This window comes from Spinacia oleracea, chromosome 3, assembly GCF_020520425.1.
Source record: "Spinacia oleracea cultivar Varoflay chromosome 3, BTI_SOV_V1, whole genome shotgun sequence".
NCBI classification, from domain to species: Eukaryota; Viridiplantae; Streptophyta; class Magnoliopsida; order Caryophyllales; family Amaranthaceae; genus Spinacia; species Spinacia oleracea.
Window position 1 is genome coordinate 21,265,173 of NC_079489.1, and position 22,489 is coordinate 21,287,661.

The following is a 22,489-nucleotide window of genomic DNA, read 5'->3' on the forward strand; positions in this document are numbered from 1 at the left end:
GAAATAATAGTCATGTAAGGTCTTGAAAACTCAGTTCAATATATTTTTAGAATTTTTACACGAGTAGAGTAATATTTTCTTTCTAAGTCACGTTTTAGAAACAGTGAAAATTGAAAAGTCAAATATAGCAAACATAAGGAAACTGAAAAGTCAAATAGAGCAAACAATAAGGTAAGGATGAAGTACTAGGCGTTGCCGCCGCTGTCATAATTAACACCGCCAGACAGGAGAACATTCATTGGATTTTTTATTTATTGGTAAACAAACCTCAATATAAGCAGCAAAACCCCAAATTCTTAACTAACCAAAAATGACATCCTTTTCTTTACAAATGAATTACAAATGATCTGAATTAGATACCAAAAAAAATAAAAACAATACCCCCACTGTGACGAGAAATTGAGAAATGGCCATTACCGCTTGTCGTAAGCTACAAAAGTCAGATCGTCCAATAAGCTCGAGACCAAAAGTAGCCCCCTCAAGTCAATCCAGGTGCTCTCAATGTTGCCATAGATAATATACAAGTCGGCTGATATTTTTTCATGTCATCGGATTGCACCTAGAACCACCCATGGCATCAATCAAACTGATTTAATTACATAACTCGCCTTTACAGGTTCCAGATATCCCTCCTACAATCTTGGAGACCAAAAATATTCAATAAGGTTTTACCAATTGGCTCACCGTGAATGAGATTCTCAAGTAATGGTGTTCAACCTGACATGTCGATTTCCTTCCCGTGATCATCCTCGCGTATGTGTCTTTTCAACCGTCTTAACCAAATATCATAGTCAATAGGATAAGGAGTCCCACATAAACTGTCAACATAATCAGCAAAAGCTTTTAGGATGGCTGAAATGTCCCCGAGCTTCTGCTGTATCAACCGTTTTGACCAAGCCCTTTCTCTCCATTGCAACGCCCCTTCAACTGAATCCAACTCGGGCAACTCCCCACCAGAACAGAAGTAAAGCATGTAAACTAAACTCTCAGCATCGGACGCTGAGCACAACTTACCCTCTTCAAGGGCATAAGTGGATGAAAAGTGAAGATTCATTGCAGGCCGGTCCCTCTCCTCCAGCACAGCATGACCCCATCCGATCAAGACAAAGTAAGGGTACCTTACACCTGAAGTAATGCACATCACATTCTCTGGTCGGATGTCACCATGTCTAACGCCAGAAGAAGAGGCAGTAGAAAGTGCGGACAAGCAGTCATGGCAACACTTAATAGCCTCATCTGAACCAAAACAGCTTCTTCTGACCATATCAGTTACCGTTTCACCAACTGGGGTAGTCACAAGGACAGGAGTTCCCCACCAAGGGTGATTGCAATCATCACTCGAGCTTGATCTCCGAGATCGACTAGTGTGACTTATCTTTCCAGATGCAATTAGTTGAGGCAAGTACTTGCTTGATAGACCTTTCTGTTTCATCACAGTCAATACCTTAGTTTGCCTCTGAACCTGGTACCACAGATTCATATCTTCCCAAGCAGGCTCCACTTGGGAGGGATGAGAACCAATATATAAGCAGAGAGATCTTCCAGGGTCGTCAATGGAAAATGCTATATAGTACGTAAGTTCACCATCACATCGAATTTCACTAATTTCATAGTCTTTCTGGGAGTTCGAATCCTCCAACCACAAAACTGACCCAATTTCTAGCTTCATCGGCTCAGCATTCTCCCTTCTGTTGGATTCATCTAGAACCTCAACAATTTCTGGAGAGACATGGCCCTGCTGATACTGGTGTAAGCTATGTCCGTTTACAGTGGTGTCAGCAAATTGCCTCTCCATCCTTCTTGCTTGGAGACGAGAACTGTGGTCAGCAGCCAGATCTTCAATAGACTGCTTGGGCATCCCAGCCAACTGTAGGATGGAGTGGTAAGTTGCAAAAAGCACCTGAAGAGCACCAATATCCCCCCAATTAGCATTCCCGAGCTTATTCCATATCCTATCAATAGGAGACATGGAAATATTTGAATGATGCTTTATCCATTCTGTGGCGGACTCATATACATTATTTACATTTAGCTTCAATTTGCTCACGTCTCCTTCAACTTTTATCACACCAGCATATTGAGAATCAACAAGAAGCACAAACACGGGGCTTGGGCTTTGAAGAAAACTACTCTTGCTAAGGCTTCTCGACAACATCATCCGGACAGCAAAATATAAAGCTTCACCTAATATGGACAGAGAAGGAAGACGTGCACCTTCTACTGCAAGGGTTCCAATATCAGGCGTCAGAAGAGCCAGCTCAAGAACTTCATCCCACTTCCCATGTGGATGTTTGGCATTCTTCAGCAATATCGCAGTAGCAGAGAGACCTCCTACTTTACCATTGGCAATCGCGCTTTCAGCTTGATAGAATTTCATATTCTCATTATAAAGGCATGCAACATAGAATGGTAAAGGCTCTCCCTCGCTCCAAAATGCTTCCCACAACCCCTTCACACTTGCATGTAGGAAATCTTCAATTGCTAGGACTGCGGTAGTTTCGACACCATCTGACGAAGAAGCATAAACAGCACTGGGCATACGAATTAGTTGTTGGAAAGAAACCCCTTCTAATGCATAGTCAAATTTCTGAAGCTCTACCAACTCGAAAGGCACATCAAATGTCTCTTGTCCTGAATTTTCTGATATATCTTTAAACCACTCCTCCAAGTTACACGTAAAAGTTTTACAGTCTACAAATCTCCGGAGAAATTCCTTCTTATCTCGAGTCCTACCACCGGATGAAACACTGGACCTCTTTGTCCCAGACCCAATAGATGTTTGGTCAGGGGAGATGCCTGTTGGCAATTAGATACATTTGTAACTAGTCACTATTTAATAAACTTACAATACACATTAGCATTTTCGATGAAGCAACATAAGGACACAGGCAAAAATAACGAGCTAGTTCAAAAACACGAAGAGTAACAAAAATTGTTAATCATAACTCTATCTTTCTTACTTTAACCGCAATAAAAAATTATTTGATCATCATTACAAGAAACAGCAGCATGGAATATGTAAGGAAAACAAAGAGGATAACACGATTCAACTAAACCACATTCAAGGAAACAATACTTGTAGTGGATGTGACACTAGAGTGGTGGTCCTCGTAGCTATTTATAGTATGTGGCAAACTCAAACGGGCAAACTAAAAAGGAAATGTCGTAAAAAATAGGGAACAGAGGGAGTATAATCACCACAAAATACATGAAGGGATAGGCTACAACATCAAGACCTTGGGTATTAAATTAAAAGTTGTTTCTAGAGCCTTCAGGATTGGATTTTATAATCCAACAAACCTTTTACTCATAAAAAGTAGGGTTTTTTGCTGTAGACCTAGCAGGTGAAGAATTGGATAGACCCCCCCCCCCCCCCCCTTCCTCCTCAAAGCCAGACATGGAAGTTTTCCCTTGCCAACTCAAGTAGTTACCCCAAACAAATAAATAAAGGAATTGCAGAAGGAAGGATTAAAGAAACAGGACACCGGACAACCATAATTTGAAGTAAGATAATGTCATTACATCTTCATTTGTGTTCAAGTTCTAAGTTTATTGCACCTCCAACAAAGCACAACAAACCAAACAATAAGTAAAATCAAGCACAAACAACGGCCTTTGCGGCAATAGGTATCCCAAATCCAAATTCCATCTAGACTAAAGCAATGTGTTGAATAGAACAACTTTTGGCATCTCTTGTGCTGCAAATAAGCTGATATTTAACAGTCCCATTTTAACATGCAGCCATAAGTAGTATTTATTGTTTCCTAAATCTCACCTTGGAGCAATAGTAACTAATATAGTCCAAGACAACACAAAAGTAGTAAACCTCTGCACATTGCATAGCAGTTCTATCAGCTATCAACTTTAAAACAACCAGTTAGCTCGCCAAGAACCCATTAAGTAAAAGGGGAGAAAGTCAAACATCTTAAAGAATTAGAAAATTTGGTAACTTAGAGTTTAGAGACTTTTGTGCAATATTTTAGATAATCAATTGACACATTTAATCTCATAGATAACGTGCATTTTACTTTTCATCACAAAATCCAAAGTTTCTTTTTGGGTATTTATCCCTACGGTGATGAAGACAAAGAATATTTTTTTTTAAAAGAATCATCATTTCCCAATCCCTAGTCAAACTGCCACTGGAAACCCAGCTTGAACATTTGGATCTACATTATGAGCTCCAATGTGCTTTAGTCTGGTCTGATTTATTGAGATTTCCTCACTGCCCACTGGTGGTCAGCGCATTTCCATAAAAACCTCTCAGCAACTGAAAGATTATTGCTCAACCAATACTTTACTCTGATTGTTTCACACCATTTTGCAGATAACAGAGAAACAATGTTATGCTTTTTTACTAACAGCTCCCTGTTCTCCCGTCATTTTTACAAAATAATGGGCTTCTGAATGTAGTGTGTTTGAAGATTTGAGCAAAAAATCAGTTAGTTGAAACTCAAAACTACAAATCAGGTCCTGAAATCAGTTATTAAGCCAAATGACCAAGGAAGGTTAATAAAAGATTGAACTGCGGGAGTCAGGATCCATGTATGCATAACCGAAGTGAAGGAATAATTTTTAAATTTAAAAGTAGAGATTAGCAAGAAATTTCAACTCAAAGCTAATTTCAAAATCAAGCGCTTCGCTGTTTCAATTCTGTAACTCACCTCATGTTCCAAAACCAAAGGAGATGTTTACGAGTGGTTTCATTTTTCTAAAGAATACACTAGAGGTTTAAAGAGCCAAGCAAGAAAGTTATACCAGAACTCCACGAGCCCACATGTTGCTAGAAAGCACATTTTCCATAAAGATCTACAACCCTTTTATCTAAAAAGAACTCAAAACGATTTAATTCTGCTTAGATAATGTTGTTATGATAAGAAATTAACACAACCCACTGAATTTGACACAATTTACTAAAGACTGCCATCAGTGCTTGTAGCAAGGTGATTGTCAAAATCCTATCTGATAAGTAGGATCTTAGATATGTCGTTCAATAATCAAGCCAATTAACTTTATGGTAAAATCCTAACTTAAAAGGACCAGAATAAGATATGCCTAACCTGGATAGTCTCCACAACTAAGCCTTCTAGAATAAGAATTCTAGAAGGCTATCACATACCAGTGATTCAATTGATTCTGGAGGAGGTTAGAAAGACTTTAGACTTGTTTATACCTCTTGAATAAAAGGATAAAATGTAGACAACATTAATACACTTATCCAATTATAGCCTCAGATGTCATTCCATCAAATACTAACAATTAACTATTTGTGAAATTATGCCCTAAACCCCTCAATAATCTTTAGAGAGGATCTTCATCTTAAAAACGCTAATCCAAAACCAAATTTTCTTTCCTCATTTGAAAAGCTGCCATGGTCCATCACTTTCCTAATTACTCCCTACGTCTCTTTTTGTTTGCCCTTTTTCCTTTTTGGGATGTCCCTTTGAGATTGCTCCATAACTTAAATGGCAAGTTTTCCCACTTGCTTTCTCTCTATCTCTCTCCTCATGGGACCACTTTACTAACTCATGTGCATTATTTACACCCAATTCTTAATAAAGTGAAGTTTTTTCCATGGAGCAATCACAAAGGGACGGGGGGAGTAGGTTGTTTTAGAAAATGAGATCTACACCTTCTTTCTTGCGATCACTTACCGTATGAGTTAACGTGATCCAAAGAAGGGGTCTCCATGAGTCAAATTTCCTTGCATACGCCACAGTACCATCCCAAACACTATACCTCTGATCTCAAAGCAAGAAACCCTTTACCAATCTCAAAGCAAGAAACCCTTTACCTCTATATCTGCTAGATTTATTTCTCAACAGAATAACCCAGGACTTTAAATGAATATACGTAGAGAAATCCAATGTAGAACCGCTTTCATTGCGTACACTGCATTAACCTCCAAAATAGTGTCTAGTAGTAGCAAGACCTTAGTTTTAAAAAGTGCACTTTTTTGCGCTTAAAGCCCTTCACAGCAAAACGCTTCTGTCAATCGAAGCTTAACGCTTCCTAGGCTTCCTAGCGCTTCGGTGCTTCTGCGCTTCCTAGCGCTTTTGCGCTTCCTGTGCATATCAGACCATGGTGTAAAAACTCGCCCGAGTTAACTCGTATCCCCCGAGTTAACAAGGTTTTGGAGGCTGGCAATATGAGATATCCCGAGTTGTAAAGGTGATTTTAAAAACGGCGAGATCTCGGTCGGTTCAGCCGATCCGAACGAATTTTGTCCGCATTAAACGTTATTAACCTCACATCTACTCGGTTTTCAGCCGTTCCCCATGTTTTTGACAAAAAGAAAGGGAAAATGAAAGAAATGGAGAAACTCCACTAAAATAGAGTAGAGAACTCCAATTTTCAAATCAAAACAAGAGAGGAGAGAGAAGCTAGACAAAGGAATTCATTTTAATTATGTTACGTGTACGGTTTAGGGGAGGGGGACTAGGGTAGGTAGTGACTGGGGATGACATGGGGATTCTTTTTCAAATTCCTACGCGACAACCGCGACACGGTCCGCGACTAACGCATCATTTCCATTACCGAGACTCCGCGATCGATCCCGCGACCGTGACCCGATACCGCATTTTTTATCTATGTATCAAACCCTTCTTTTTTTATAAAAAATAAAGCCACGAGACTCTAATCTTCTTTTTTACAGTATCACGTGATTTCTTTTTCTAAAAAAGTTAATATTTGGGAAGTTTTTGAAAACCCTAGTGCAATTTCTCCCGTAGCCAAATTTCTTTAGCCTTCTTGTCGGATTTCTCCCGTCGGATTCTGAATTTTTCTTTCATCGTTTTGATTTCTCTTTTTTTTCCATCTTTTCTTTCCATATTTTCTGAACTTTTGAAAATATATTATTTCTTTTCGGGAGCGGTTCGCCTACGAAAAGCGTGCGCTCGCTTTGCGCTTAAGCTCCAGGGCCCTTTTGCGCTTCGCGCTTTTTAAAACTAAGAAAACGACTTTCTTTGTCTATTGCTACTACCTCCATGAGTGCCCCATAGCACCAAGTTCACTTTATTAAGCGCAAAGAAAAGTTGAGGCATGTGTATTGGTGAGAGAGAAAATTAGTGAGACTAAAAAATATTTGTGAGAGTAATGTAGTGGTCCCCTTTTTCCACTTATGGTATGGGCCAAACTTAAAGGGACATCAAGAAATGGGAATTGGGGCAATCTTGGGGACGGAGGGAGTATTTAGTAATGTCACTTGTACTAACTAGTGTTGCGTAAACCATTTTGCTACTATGGTTTCTAGAAATTTCAAGAAAGTTAGAGAAAGCTTCTTCATTAGTAGAATTCTGCCTTAAGGTTTTCCCTTTCGTAGTTATCAAAATCAAATTTGGTTTTATCAATTACTACAGTAAAAATGTCACCGATTTTGAATTTGTACACTCTATCAATATCAACAAGTAGTCAAGTAGTTCCATTTCCACGTAATCGATTTACAACTTGTACTTTCATAACACCAGTGGAGCTCCTGCTCTACGAGTAAAAAAAATGCTAGATGTATTCCACACTGACACCTAATGCGACTAGAAGTTCAATTAATCCACTTCCTATCCATAAGAAACCACCTCCTGTGACCGACAGACCTTGGGTTGCTATAAAAAAGTTAAACGCACATGAGTGTGCTGCCTCTGCAGCTGTACTATTCGCAAACTAACTACACGATTTTCTGCATTTCCCCTGACAGGCCGACACGCACACATTGCAAATGCCTAATTGAATGGCCAGATTCAGAAATATTCAATATGGCATCCCTTCTGTAGTTCTGTTCACATGGCTACAAGCATGAGCTTTACAGAAATCACAACTTAAAGCATGTGTCTAGTTGACTTGATAACATAGGTATGTAAGTGATAGAATGCACTTAAAGAATACTGAGCTGAGCACAGAATAAATCCTCCAGATATCAGTTTCTAGACAATAACAGCTACTCATTCGGACTAACTGTATCAAACCAGTGCAAAGTAGTCTGGAGACCATTTTGCTGGTTCAATTTCCATGCTTAATATTCTTGTACAAAATAACATTAGTCAATAAGAACATCTATCAGTCTCTCCGTCATTTTGATCTTAACTAGACATCAAATTTCTCACAAAATCAAACACAAACCAATAAATTGAAAAAGCTAATAATAAAACTAACCAGCTGAGCTCCTTGTTTTCCGTTCGTAGGAGTCCTTCGACATTGCAGAAAGCAAAACAACAATGAACCTTTTAAATTTGGGTGCAGTTAACACTCCACTCCCAACAGTGTCCTTCGACTAACTAATGCAGAATGTTTAGTCAAGAACCTGCCTTTCAATATGCAGCAATATTTCATGTCAACGATGATTCATATTGCTGAATTACAGCAGAACAGCCTTGTCAGAAACTTCAACATCATGCTAGAAACCCGGCACACAAATTTGATACCGGCAATTCACAACTAAATCACCTGCAATATCAAAACTTCAATTTCTAGCTTGCTTGGTAATCAAACTAACAAAAGAACTATATGCTCGAAATCGTTGAACTATATGTTCGTAATCTTTGAGTTATACGTTTATCCGGGACTATAAATTGACATCACCCAATTACAAAGATTGATCGAAGTATAAGACAAGTAATTACTGCAACGACAATAAATTCCGTATACAAGTAAGCAAATAGCAGGATCAAAAGGGGGGAAACAATCACATAAACCCTAATCGACGCTTTCGGATCAATGAGCCGCAAAATCATAGATTTGAAACCCTCAAAGCTCAATTATACCAAATTTTACAGTAAACAAGAGAATATATCAATAGAAAAACAAAAAGACTTACGAAATTGAGAGAATTGGCAATGCAATTGTTCCAAAAACCTTCGATTTGCAAGTATAATGGTGAGCTACCCCTTTGGCGATTACTGTTTCTCTCTCCTGTTCCAGCAAAGACTGCTACTACTCCCACCTTACACTCTTTGGCGTTTTCTTTTGTTTTTGTTTCTATTTCTATTCTTTTCGTTTCTTCCTCTTGTTTTGTCACCCTTTTCCACCATACCAATACGATGCCAATGTCTTTTTTTATACGATGCAATGTTGCCGCTAGTAGCCTAGTAGTAGTGTGCAGAAATTGACTGGACCTACAATACAAGTAGAAGTTCTATGCGTTAAAATTTCAAGTTCAAACCTACCTATTGCCATGACTAGGGTTATTCGAAAATGCTCTTTGCCATGTATTCGAATATAATTTTTAAGGCTCGCGGAATAAGCATTTCGTTCCCTTGTCCGGATCTCACCCATCCGTTTCTAAGATTCAATGTCTTATCCACTAAAGAGTTAACTTTGATCCTTCCAAACGGGACCCTTAAAATTGTTTGGTGGGGACTCTTCGAAATCCAAAAACATACAAAGCTCCAAGCCTTTTCCGTAGGGGAAATGAGCACGAAAAACCCCCTACAGTGAGGTTAACAAAATATTATAAAATCAAGTTTTTTTTATATATAATTTTTTATTTCTATAAGAGAGGGAAATAAGAGAGCGGCATCTATCAATTCCACATTAATTTCCTCCCATTTAATCAAGTCTCACGAGGCACATCACGTATGAAACACATCTAATCGCAAAAACTCTCAGAAGTCCAGCACATCATATCCAAAACACAAAGGAATTAGTACGTAATACTAATATCTATTACATTATACTAAAATAGACACTGGGAAATACACATGTTATTTCCTGGTATAATTTTTTTTCAGCCTAAAACCCCTTCCTAAAAAATCCTGATTTATTTTTACTTTTTCTCCCTTTGTATAAAGCATTTATGTATGAAAAAAGAACACAGGATTACAGAATATGTCAGTATTAGAAAATTTTAGTAATATTTTAATCAAATTGTTACTCCGTATATCAATAATAAAATATATTCTTACTCAATATTTTGGTCAAATGAACATATTAAACGTATCAAATATTTTGGTCAAATTATCATATTAATACGTATAAAATATGATATGGAGTAGGGAGAAAAATGCATATTATATGATAAAATGATTATGTACGAAATTTACTATTACATATTAGATTTAAGGGATAAATATTTCAGTTAAGTATTTATATAAAATTGGTCATATAATATTTACGAATATTCGTGCATGCACGGGGCCTATGTTATGACCTAGAGAGTTTATATAGTACTGTCTAGATATATACGAAAAAACCCCATAAAATAGACCAAAAACAGATAACCGCATAATAATTGATGGGCGAATCGATGAGGAAACAAAAGCTCACGAACATAGCCCAAGTGATGTTCCATCCTAAAACCAATTGACAATAGGAGGAGTAACCCACTTAGGTTATAAACTATAAGCTCTTTGCTTCATCTTCCGAGGTGGGACACAATACTCATACTTACTGATCTCTAACAAATCGATCCCATGCCCCCTCCTTTAAACATAAGTCTTTCTCCCTTGAAAAGAACGGGCTACAACATCCAGACACTAACCACTTAGGAGACACTAACAAACGAGCCATAACCGGAACAAGCCCATAGTCCATAGACAATGGTGTTTAACAGATGGTGCAATAGCCCAATTGATCGAAAGTCCAGCTATGATACCATTTTTTTTATAATTTATGGGGAATCAAGGAGAAAACATAAGCCCATGAACATAGCCAAGTGAGGTTTCAGCCTAAAATCAATTGGCAACATAAGAAGTTGTCCACTTAGGTTATAAACTAGAAGTACTTTGCTTCATCTTTTGATGTGGGATACAATACTCGCACTTTCTCTCTAACAACTACGGAGTAGTTTAATAGTTTATTTTTTTTGTTTAAGGGGTTTAGTAATTAGTAGTACATGCATGAAAGTACGTATCTAGTTACAAGTAGACATGGAAAAATTGACTGAAATTGATTGACGTACTCGATTTGATATCCGATTTTGACCTGAACTTAACCCATAACCAGAAAAAGTTCATAATACAAATAAAAAACCAACCCAAAAATTGATTTAACCCCATATGATCCAATATCAAAATTGACCCGAACCAAATTAACTCGAACCAAATAACCGAACAAAATTAACTCGAACCAAATAACAGAAACTAATTGACCCAAATAGTCAGACCCTAATTATTATAAGGAAAAATTGATTCTAAAAATACAACATTTAAGCGATCTGCTTAAAAAGGGATGACTTTATGTTTATCTAAGAATAACACAACCTTTTAGACCTATCTTCTTTTAAAAGGCTTCCCTCTATAATAACTTGCTAAAGTAGGTAATATGCTACAATATTTTTTAATATTTTTGTTAATTATATAAAGAAAAAATATTTAATTTGTGAAGTTGGTTTTCATATTACCTATTGTAGCAAGTAATTTATGAGGAGAGCCCTTTAAAAGAAGACGGGTCTAAAAAGTTGTTTTGTTCTTAGTTAAACGGAAAATCAGCCCTATTTAAGCAGATTGTCCTATTTAAAGGTTCCTTATTATAACTATTGAATATTTTCATAACCAATGTTCTGATCCAACCCGAAAAAACTCGATTACATGCAATACCACCCAATATGACCCAACTAATATTGGTCGACCCAAGTCAGGCCAATCCAACCATCCATAAACCGAATTAAATATGTAGTTCAAATGGACTCAACCCAAAGTAGGAGAGACGCGCACTAACCCAATTACTCGATCAATTGCACGATAATTTTATTATTTTGTTAATGGAAATGTACAACAAAAGTAAGCATAGTCTTCTCTTAAAACTGTACAATAACTTATCTAAAGAACTAAGATGAAAAAAAATTATCATTTATGTATGGATCAATGTCTTGATGGGTCTGAATGTAAAGACCTACAGCGTCAACCTAATCTGTTGCACAATTAACTTCTCGATAGATGTGGCAAGAAGAAAAACTATCAAAATGATTCAACGTAATCTATTGCACGATAAAAATTGTCTTTCATACACACCCCCGCCTTTTAATATTTTAAAAGTATATAATTAATTACTCTATACATGGTAAGTGGTGACTGATGGGTAGCTCAAAGATCAGAATACGAGGATCCACTTATAAGTTTTTACGGAGTACCTTTTACTCTTTTAGTAATGGGTATACTTTTCTCAAAAGGCCATTAATCTAATCAAATTTTTTTTTTGACGGGTATCTAATCATTAATTAAGCTTGAATTGGTGTTAACTGTTATCCAATTAAACAACTTGATTACTTATCAATACTCCGTATATTTTACTACCATTAGCAGCTTTATAATGAACCAAGTAGCAGTAGCTTAGTAGCCATAAGGATATTAACACTGTTTGACCTTATAGCATACCTAAAAGTTAATTAAAAAAAAAATTGCCATCTTTCTTCTACATTTTTTGTAGGGTGATGCTAATCGATAAAGGTCGCAAGTTTACATAACATTTAGTTGTCGCAATCTTATGTGCCTTTGAGTTGCCACAAGAAAGGAAGATAGAGAAAATGAATGAAAACATTTTGTCCCACATTGGTCAAGAAGTAGGAAAAAGAGAAGGAAATAGTTTATAAATATAAATCTTATAGTTTGAGAATGTTTCAAATCACTTCCATTTGGGCTTCTATTTGGACTTGTGGATATAATGACCTGAGGTAAAAACTTTTGTTGATATTGGAATTCGAGTTGAATTCGAGCATAAGTTTCCAAGCCGATTTCGAGTTGAGTTTGAGCTCGAATTTGAGTTTTCGAGCCGATTACGAGTCGAGTTTGCGCTCGAGTTTTATTTTGAGTTGAGTTCGAGCTTGAGTTTTATTTCAAGCTCGAGTCGAGTTTGATATTTTTGAGCTTGGTTTATTCGAGTTTAGTTGAGCTTGACTCTCTGTTTTTGAGTTTCAGCCGAGCTTAGCAAAACATGAATTTGAATAAGTAAAAGAGTTGAAGGTAAAAACCAAGTCAATTCAATACAAAAAAGGCCGATTAGAAAATGATTCGGGTCAAACCGGGTCAAATCAGATATTTGCCGGGTGAAATCGGTGTCGGGTGGAGTTTAGGTCGGGTCAAATCGGTGTCGGTTAGATAACAGTTCAGGTCAAACCAAATCGGGTCAAATCAGATATTTACCCGGTCAAATTAGTGTCTGGTGAATATCAGGTCGGGTCAAAACGGTGTCCGGTGGAGTTTGGGTGGAATCCAACCGGTGACAGGTGAAGTTGGAGTCGGATCAAACTGGTTACGGGTGGAGTTCAGATCGGGTGAAACGGTTGTCGGATAGAGACAAGTCGGCTACATATCGGGTTTGGGTCCTAGATTTTCTGGATCAAACCAGTTCGATTAGAGTTCGAAACAGATGATTTTTTGTGGTCGGGCCAACTTCTGACACCTCTAATTTCAGTACAACTTCCACGATTGTATCCGTCTCTCCACGTACCACAAAATTAAAATGAAAAACTCTAGTTTTACTTATTATAGACGAGGTAATAGTCATTGCATATTCCCTAATCAACCCTTAATAAAACTCTAACAAAGTAAATCATCAAAGAAAACATCCTACCCATATTCTGAATAAACCACCCTGTGATTCAAAATATGGTTTATATACCCGGGTGCACAATGCTCACTGTGCATTGTATTTTTAAAAGAACATATAGTTCAAATGCAAAGAACATATCATTCATATTCATAGAACATATACTAAATGAACATATAGTTCAAATCCATAGTACATATATTGCAAATATTTCATTTGTATATGTATATTGAAATCATTTTTCATGTTCTTAGATACTCAACAAATGTTCTTCAGGATGCACCATAAACACTGTGCACCCGGATATATAATCCAAATTGCGCTTGTGATTAGATAACGATAAGTTGATAACAATCACTAAATCGATTAAACATCATATCAACGATATAATGTGAAAAGTCATATTCAGTTGGGCCTGAATAGTCAGTGTCTCACTTCTTTGGTCGTGGTTTGATACAACATTTTCCACATATTTTAGGCAATATGATAATAATTGGATTGCTTTTTTTTATTACTCGATCTTCTCATAATACATTATACATGTCTTGTTTGTAGTGACCAACTTCATCTAATTCATCCTATATTAGTTGCTCAACACGCGACAATTAGCTAACTTGCTCTAATTCATATACTCCCTACGTCTCAAAATTATACTCTTATTTTCTATTTCGGGCGTCTCAAATTTATAGTCTCGTTTTCTTATTTAGACATTAATTTTCGCACTTTTTCACTTTTCCATACATTTTTCACTTTATCATACACTATATTCAACTTTTTACACTTTTCCATACACTATATTCTATTTTCCCACTTTTTCATATACTTTGTCACTTTCCCATACACTGTATTAGAGCATCACTTATAGTGCACTCTTAGCTTACTCTTAAAGAGAGAGAAATTTTAAGAGTTAGCTCTTAACAAAAAAGAGCCAACTCTTAGCTACCTCTTATTTAGAGGTTGATTAAGACATCCTCTAAATAAGAGGTAACTCTTAGAAATAAGAGGGGGGGGGGGGGTGAGGTGGATTATTGTGAAAATATTATACTTGTTTTGGACATTGTTGTTAAAAAAAATAAAAAAAATACCTGTAAAAGGTGTTTAAGAGGGAGTTAATAAGAGATAGTTATTTCTTGGGGTTTTTGATAGATAACTCTTATTAAGAGATGGTGATGAGGTGGATGAAGAGAGAGATTAAGAGTGGGTAAATAAGAGTGACCCTTATAATTGATGCTCTTACATTTTTCTTAAAACACGTGTTTTTAGTCAAATATTACTATAATTTTGGGATAAAGGGAGTACTATTTTTACGTACTAAATTGTACTCCTTATATTATATACAGAGCTCCTTTAAGTTGCTTTCATGTTGAGCTCGTTTGTCTTGGGCTTAAATGGACATGACCCCCGCCAAGCCTACATGTTTTGTGTCGTGACATGCTGGGCAAAAAACTTGAAAAGGGCGGCACAAGTATAACCCAATTATTTGACGTGCTCACCTGCGAGCTATAGCATGTCATGTCGTGCCTAAAAGTAATTTCACTCAACTTAACACGTTTTTTTTATGTCGAGCCGTATCTCGCCGTGATTTTTCCAGAAAAAAAAATACGATCTAAGCCTAGTCCAAGGCCCATGACTTCGACGATGCCCGATTGAGCGTCATCTTTACTTACAAAAGGTTAAAAACTTACAATGAATTAATCCTAGCTAATTGTAGCATGCTCGATTGAGCGTCATCTTTACTTACAAAAGGTTACATACTTACAATGAATTAATCCTAGCTAATTGTATTAGAAAACTTAATGTGGCTAGAATTATAATACGTACTCCATACAAATAATTTCTAAAAGAATTATATTCTTTGTCGCACCCCGTGATCATAGTGGGAGAAGGTCGTATGCTATTCAAGATTGTATCTGGAATCAAAAAATAGGAATTACTTAACACAATCCTTTTTACTTTTATATTTTTCATTCTAAAAAAATCATAACCCTCACTTTTATTATTTTCTCTCAACCTTTTTTGATATTATTTTGGTTTAAATGAATTTGATTTTTTTAGTGTCGCATGTATCTAATAAAATTAGAATATAAATTTTGATTGCAATGGACGATTTTTTGACTTGGAAGACCTTGAAACGAGGTAATTTTTTTATTTTTTGAGCCTTTTCATGCAATTTGTATGAAATAAATACTTCTATTTTGTACAAATTGAACAAAATATAATTAGCTATTCCGTACAGATTGAACAAAATATAACTAAGCATTTTATATAGATTGAACATTAAGTATTCCATACAAATTGAACATAACATAGTTCCATACAAATTGAACTTAATAGAAATGGGTTCTGTAATCACTACTAATTATAACAAACATGACTAGTCGAAAGGTCTTTCACTATAGACATCTGAAAGGACTAGTATCATCATTTTGGAGAATTTGTACGAAATACTTAATTTCATTATGCTCAATCTGTATGAAATGATTAATTATATTTTGTTCAATCTGTACGAAATAGTTAATTCTGTTACCTACAATATGTACAAAATAGAAGTATTTATGAAATAGAAGTATTCTGTATGAAATAAATACTTCTATTTCGAGTCCAAGGTATTCTGTTACCTACGATTTTATGAAAAAAACAAAAATTACCTCAATTCCAAGGTCTTCCAAGTCAAAAAATCGTCCATTGCAATCAAAATCTGTATTCTAATTTGATTAGTTACCGTCACAAAAAAAAAAACAAATTCATTTGAACCAAAATAATACTCCCTCTGTATTTATTTAAGGGATACACTTGGCTTTTCCGGCCGTATTTATTTAAGAGATACACTTGCCATTTTTAGTAACTTATCAACCCCACCATCTAATTAAATAATCTATTTACACCCCATCCCCACCCCTATCCCCTAAACATCTAACTTACAAGAACCATTCAGCAAAGGGGCTTTTATAGTCAACCGTGACCAACAGCTACCTTTCAAACACAAAAACTAGTCGCTGAAACATCAAAATAGCTATAGTTAAGTTTGGGGCATTTGGTGAAATAAGTTTCACAATAGGGGCATTTGGTGAAATAAGTTTCAGAATAGGGGCATTTGGGTGAATTGAAAACTTGGCTAACGGAAGACTAACGGTCCGTTATTAGTAAGGGTATGTTGGGTATTTGTACGAATTGTGAGGGGTATTTTATGAATTATTGAAACTTGATGGGCGTTTGGTGAATTATGGAAAAACTCGAGGGCATTTCATGAAATATCCGTTAATAATATAGATGTGTCAACACATTTGACTAGATGACACGTGTCATCCATTATTTCCTACATCAATTTGGTTTTTTATTTTATTTTTCCTTTGTTGTTTGATATATTGTGCAACTTCAATCGTCTCTTTCACTTCATCTCCCTCATACAACATCAATTCACCAATCTATTCATTCAACATTTTCCACTCCATCTTCCCGATTAAAACTCAATATTAATACACTATTTAATTTATGTATTCTTTTAATTTTCAAAATTTACCTCTATTTAAGTCATATATTCTCTCTAAAATCACAAGTTCAATAAAATTAGAACTTAAAAATATAGATTAAATAACCACTATACAACTGCGCGTTCTATGAACGAGCTCAAAAGCTAGTTATTAATCATGGAGACTTTTCTAATGGAAATAAGTTCGAATAAGATAAACTCATTTATAATTTACTATGGCTATGTTCGGCAACACTAGCGGTAGCGGGTAGCGGGCAACGGTCAAGAGTAGCGGGTAGCCGCTGTCAGAATAGCGGTTTATAGTATGAGTGTTTGACAGAACTAGCGGTTGAAACCGTAAAATACGATAATGATTATTAATTTAAATCAAATACTAATTACAATTTGACGAATTAATAATCATATTTATTGCGACATTTTAATAACAATAATGAAATAATTATAACATATTAAAAAGGTGTAGAAAAAATTATACTTATACTGTTATACACATATTTTTTGGGGGACGTATTCAAATTGTGACTTTATGATACTTATCTTCGTATATGTTACTAAATAACCTTTCGTTTCGGATATCCTTTGTCAACAAATATAGGACGGAGTAATTTCTGGTGGTTTAGAAGACTTTCGAGAAAATGATATAAGTTTTAGTAAAAAATAGCGGTTGAAATTATAATAGAAATATGATAGAATTTTTAATGATAATAGTTAGTACGGAGTAGTATAAATGAATAATATTTAACTAACAAATGCGGCCAAACCTTTTCTTTTAAAAAAAATGCTATAAGTAAAAGTCAAATATTAGTATAATAAAGCAAAAAAAAGTTAAAAAAAATTGAATGGAAAATTACAACCAAAACAACAAACACTCCACCGCTACTGCATTCCTAGACCGCTAATAATTTTAGCGTTCCACATAATCTAACCAACCACTACTTCCCCCGCTACCCGCTACTTAGACCGCTAACTTGCCAAACACCCCTATTTTTATCTAGTAGCGTTTTGACTTGCTCAAAACGCTACCCGCTACCTCAATTGCTCCCGCCAAACACGCCCTATATCACTATAATAGATTAGCTCACGTGTACGCACGGATATTCAAAAATTATTATTCGGCCATCTTTTTTATAAAATATTTAACTGAAATATTTTTCCCTTAAAGTTAATGCGTAATAAATAAATCTGGAACGTACTCATTTAATCCCTGAATATGAAATTTTCTCCCTATTACGTATTATATATTTTATATGTTGAATATGATAATTTGACCACAATATTTGTTATGATCTTATTTTAGATGTTGAATATGATAACTTGAATATATTGTAATTTCTATAATTTTTTTTTTCATACATGCATAGCATTTTATACAAAAGTAGAGAAAACACAGTAAATATGTATGTTATTTAGGAAATAGTTTTTGGCGGGAGAATTTTGCACCAGGAAATGACACGTGTCAATCCTGATGTCTGTTTTAGTATAATGTAATAGATTTCTCGGGTGGGCGCTCCCCGGCGAAAAGTTTCATATTATATTTTAGTTACGACCCCCTAAAATTTGTGTTATTGTATAAATTGCATATTATATGACTTATTTTTTCTACTGGCCCACCTTGTAAAATGGTCCAAGATCTTTCATTGGTTTAAGGCGCGTTTTATTGATCTGATTTTTACTTTTTTTTTGAACTTATATTATTTGAACTTATCTAAATTTAACTGAAATATTCTGAACTTCTTAGAACTTATCAAAACTTATTTTAGTTTTAAATTATCCTTGGATAACCCTTATTTTTTTTATGAACTTATCTTATCTTAACTAAAGCTATACATTTACAATTTAATAAATGTTTCTAAATTACCCTTAACAAAACTAAACTACACTTATTTTTCTTGAAAGAGGTGGAAAGAGGTGAACAGAATAAAGCGTCACAAATCACTTGGTTTGTTTCACATATCAATCTCTTTTATCACATTTTCCTTTAGACTTGTCTGTTTTGACGGAAAATGATTTTCCCATTTTATTTATTCATTACCATTTTTCAAAGGTGGAAACCAACTTTCTCTATGGATAAATCAAATTTCCATTTGAAAAGAAGTGATGCTACATTTTCCACTCTAATCCCTTCCTTTTTTCTCTTCTCCTTTCCCTTCCATGTTCGCTTTCTTTATAATTTTTCTTGTTAGGAAACAAACAAAGAAAAACTATTTTTCCTTGAAAAATATTTTCCATACAAATTCTTTTTCCTTTAAAAATATTTTCACTTGAAACAAACAAAGCCTTAATTTAACGATATTCACATAAAATCAGACAAATCTTATATTTCCTTCTTTCAACAGTAAACCCTTATGGAAACGTCACTTAAACCCTATTTAACCATATGGCAACAACCCCGACCCTAGGCCTAGGCGAGAGATGCGACGACTTTGGGGCCAGGGCGGAAGGGGGGCCAAAAGTTTTTTAATTGACAATTTGGTTATAAAATGTACCTGTAATAAAAAAAAAAAACGCATGTTAATTCAATGTGACTCATTTAGTCCAGCGGTTAGCATAAAACTTTATATCCTAAATTATCTGTGGTTCTATCCTACCCACAAACTCCTTTTTTTAACTTTTATTGTTTCTTATTTCTTATTTATTATTTATTATTTATTATCTACTATTTATTATTTATTATCTATTATCTATTATCTATTATCTATTATTTTATTATTGTTAATTTATTATTTATTATCTATTATATATTATTTAGTATTTATTATTTATTATTGTTAATATTATTAGTAATAAGTTTCAATAAGTTCAGATAAGTTTAGATCAGATAAGTTCAGATAAGTTCAGGTCAAATAAGTTGAGAAGAACGCACCCTTATTTTTGTTAAATATTTTTCCTACAAAGTACTGGAGTACAATACATCATCTTATGCCCTATTTCTTCTTTATTTTCTATTTAAGGAATTTACTTTCAATTTTATAATTTCTCATTTTCATAGTATTTTTTAAAATTTTCACTCCTTTATCAATAAAAGCAAATAACTTCAACACTATTCCGCAAAAGAGATGAAAAGTTTTAATGTGTGTATAAATTTTTGTGTTACGGCATCTCTAAATATTGTGGGTATAAAAAAAATTATATTTATAGAATTGAAATATTTAACTAATACACAATGATTACTCCATATACTAACATTTCTCATATCTATTGATTTACTTAGATGTATAAATAATATTATCCTAAATTAATAGTTTTTACGTTGTAATACCTCCGTTTCATTAAGTTGTTTACGCTTTGAAAAATGTGTTCAATAATCGAAACTTTGACAATAAATTCTCCTTATTATATCAATAAAAAATTATCACGAGATATTTTTTTATATTCGTCTCAAAATGTATTTTATAACTTTTTGTTGTACATAATTGAATATATTAACGGCCAAACGTTGCGCCGAAGTCCGTACAAATAGTAAGTGTAAAGATCTTTTAAAAACAAATCTAATATATATATATATATATATATATATATATATATATATATATATATATATATATATATATATATATATATATATATATATATATATATATATATATATATATATATATATATATATATATATATATATATATATATATATATATATATATATAAAGGAGGCATATTTGCCGAATTATTAGAGCGCCATGTAGGATTACTAATGGTTTCGGCAAATGAAAAATAAGATTTCTAATTTATTTTTGAATTATAAAAATTGATTACCACATAGATAATTAATTAGGTGCCACATAGATAATTTAATTAAATAATTACTAATATATACAACCCCATCTAAAATCAAACACTATAATTATTATAAAAAAAAAAATCTAAAATAAAATTCATCCAAAATCAAACACTAATCTAAAATAAAATAAATAAAATTCAATTTAAAATCAAACATTAATCCAATAGGCATAATTGCTGAATTATTAGAGCACCACGTAAGATTACTAATGGTTTTGTCCAATGAAAATAAGATTTCTAATTTATCTTTGAATTAAAAAAATCGATTTCCACATAGATAATTAGTTAGGTGCCATGTAGATATTTTAATTAATTAATTACTAATATATAGTACAACTCCATCTAAAATCAAACACTCTAATAATTAAAAAATAAATCTAAAATAAAATTCATCCAAAAACAAACACAAATCTAAATAAAATAAATAAAATTCAACTTAATCAAACATTAATCCAATATTAGAGCGCCACGTAGGAAATCTAATGGTTTCGGCTAATGAAAAACAAGATTCCAAAATTAATTTTGAATTAAAAAGTCGAGTGCCACGTAGATAAATAATTATGTGTTGCGCAAGTATTATTTTTAATTAATTATTAATATTACGCATACTCCAAGGCAGTGGCGGTGCCAGGATTTTATGCATAAGGGTTCGGAATTTTCAAACGCATAACAAAATCATACATTATAATCCGAAATTCAACTTATAACTAACAATTCGGTGGTACACGTGTTCTATTACAATAACACTAAAAAAAACTATAATTGAACTCCTCGAGTTTTAATTTTCTTGTATTAGAGGTTCATTTTGTGGTGTTGGATGTTCATTTAAAGGTGGTTGAAGTGGTCTTGAATTTGGTAAAAAAACAAGCAGAAATTTTTTGTGACACAATCTTTAAGGTAAACCTTCATCTCATATCCATCTATTCAAAATCATAAATTTTAATTTTAATTCCAAGTTAGCAATTTATTTACACCAAAATATTCAAAGTTTCAAACCTAATTCATGAATAAATTTTCAAAAAGTAATTAGTAAACAAGAAAGTTACTGGAGTTTTTCTTCAAGTGTAAAAGGAAAACAAAAAAAGAGGAAAGGAAATATAAATAAATAAATAAAGCATGGGAGCACGCTAGGGAACAAACCCTAGATCTTTGTGTAAGATACTGATCTCAAAACCACTACACTACTTGGTTCATTTGTGATACAATGTAGCGGTTAAAAGTATATAATGCCTTTCCCCGTCCAGTAAGGGTTCAGTTGAACCCGCTGAACCCTTACTGGCACCGCCCCTGCTCCAAGAACAAATCTAAAATGAAATTCAATGCAAAATCAAACACTCTCATAATTAAAAAAATACAATTTCATCCAAAAACAAACACTCTCATAATTTAAATAAATAAAAAAAATCTTAAATGAAATTCAATGCAAAATAAATAGCTAATCTAATCTAATATATAAAATTGGTATATACATAAGAGTTTTATTTAAACATAACAATTTAATACGGGCACGCACGGGCTAAAATCTAATGTAATATATTTTAAGGGGTTCTCGGCTCTTATTTCGCGAAAGGCCCATAAATTATCGGGACCGGACTTGTATGGCAACAATTGGTCGTATCATTATGTTAGCAGAGTGCGCAATTAATGAAGAAACCACATGTTCTTGACTTCTTGTCCATGATTGAAAGATTTTTCTTTGTAACGTTGACAAAGGCTTGTTTCACGTGAATACAAGTTTTTATAGTGTTC

The 22,489-nt window shown here is 34.1% G+C and overlaps 1 protein-coding gene across 1 annotated transcript; it reads right to left on the reverse strand.

The window, feature by feature from the left end:
* Positions 1-155: 155 nt before the first annotated feature.
* On the reverse strand, positions 156-9,123 carry LOC110792405 (uncharacterized). The gene is made up of 3 exons (XM_021997201.2): positions 8,807-9,123; positions 8,146-8,436; positions 156-2,796 (listed from the first exon to the last, which is right to left on the reverse strand). The coding sequence occupies exons 2-3, from the start codon at positions 8,186-8,188 to the stop codon at positions 713-715; spliced, it is 2,127 nt and encodes a 708-aa protein (XP_021852893.2). The 5' UTR covers positions 8,189-8,436; positions 8,807-9,123; the 3' UTR covers positions 156-712.
* Positions 9,124-22,489: the final 13,366 nt, after the last annotated feature.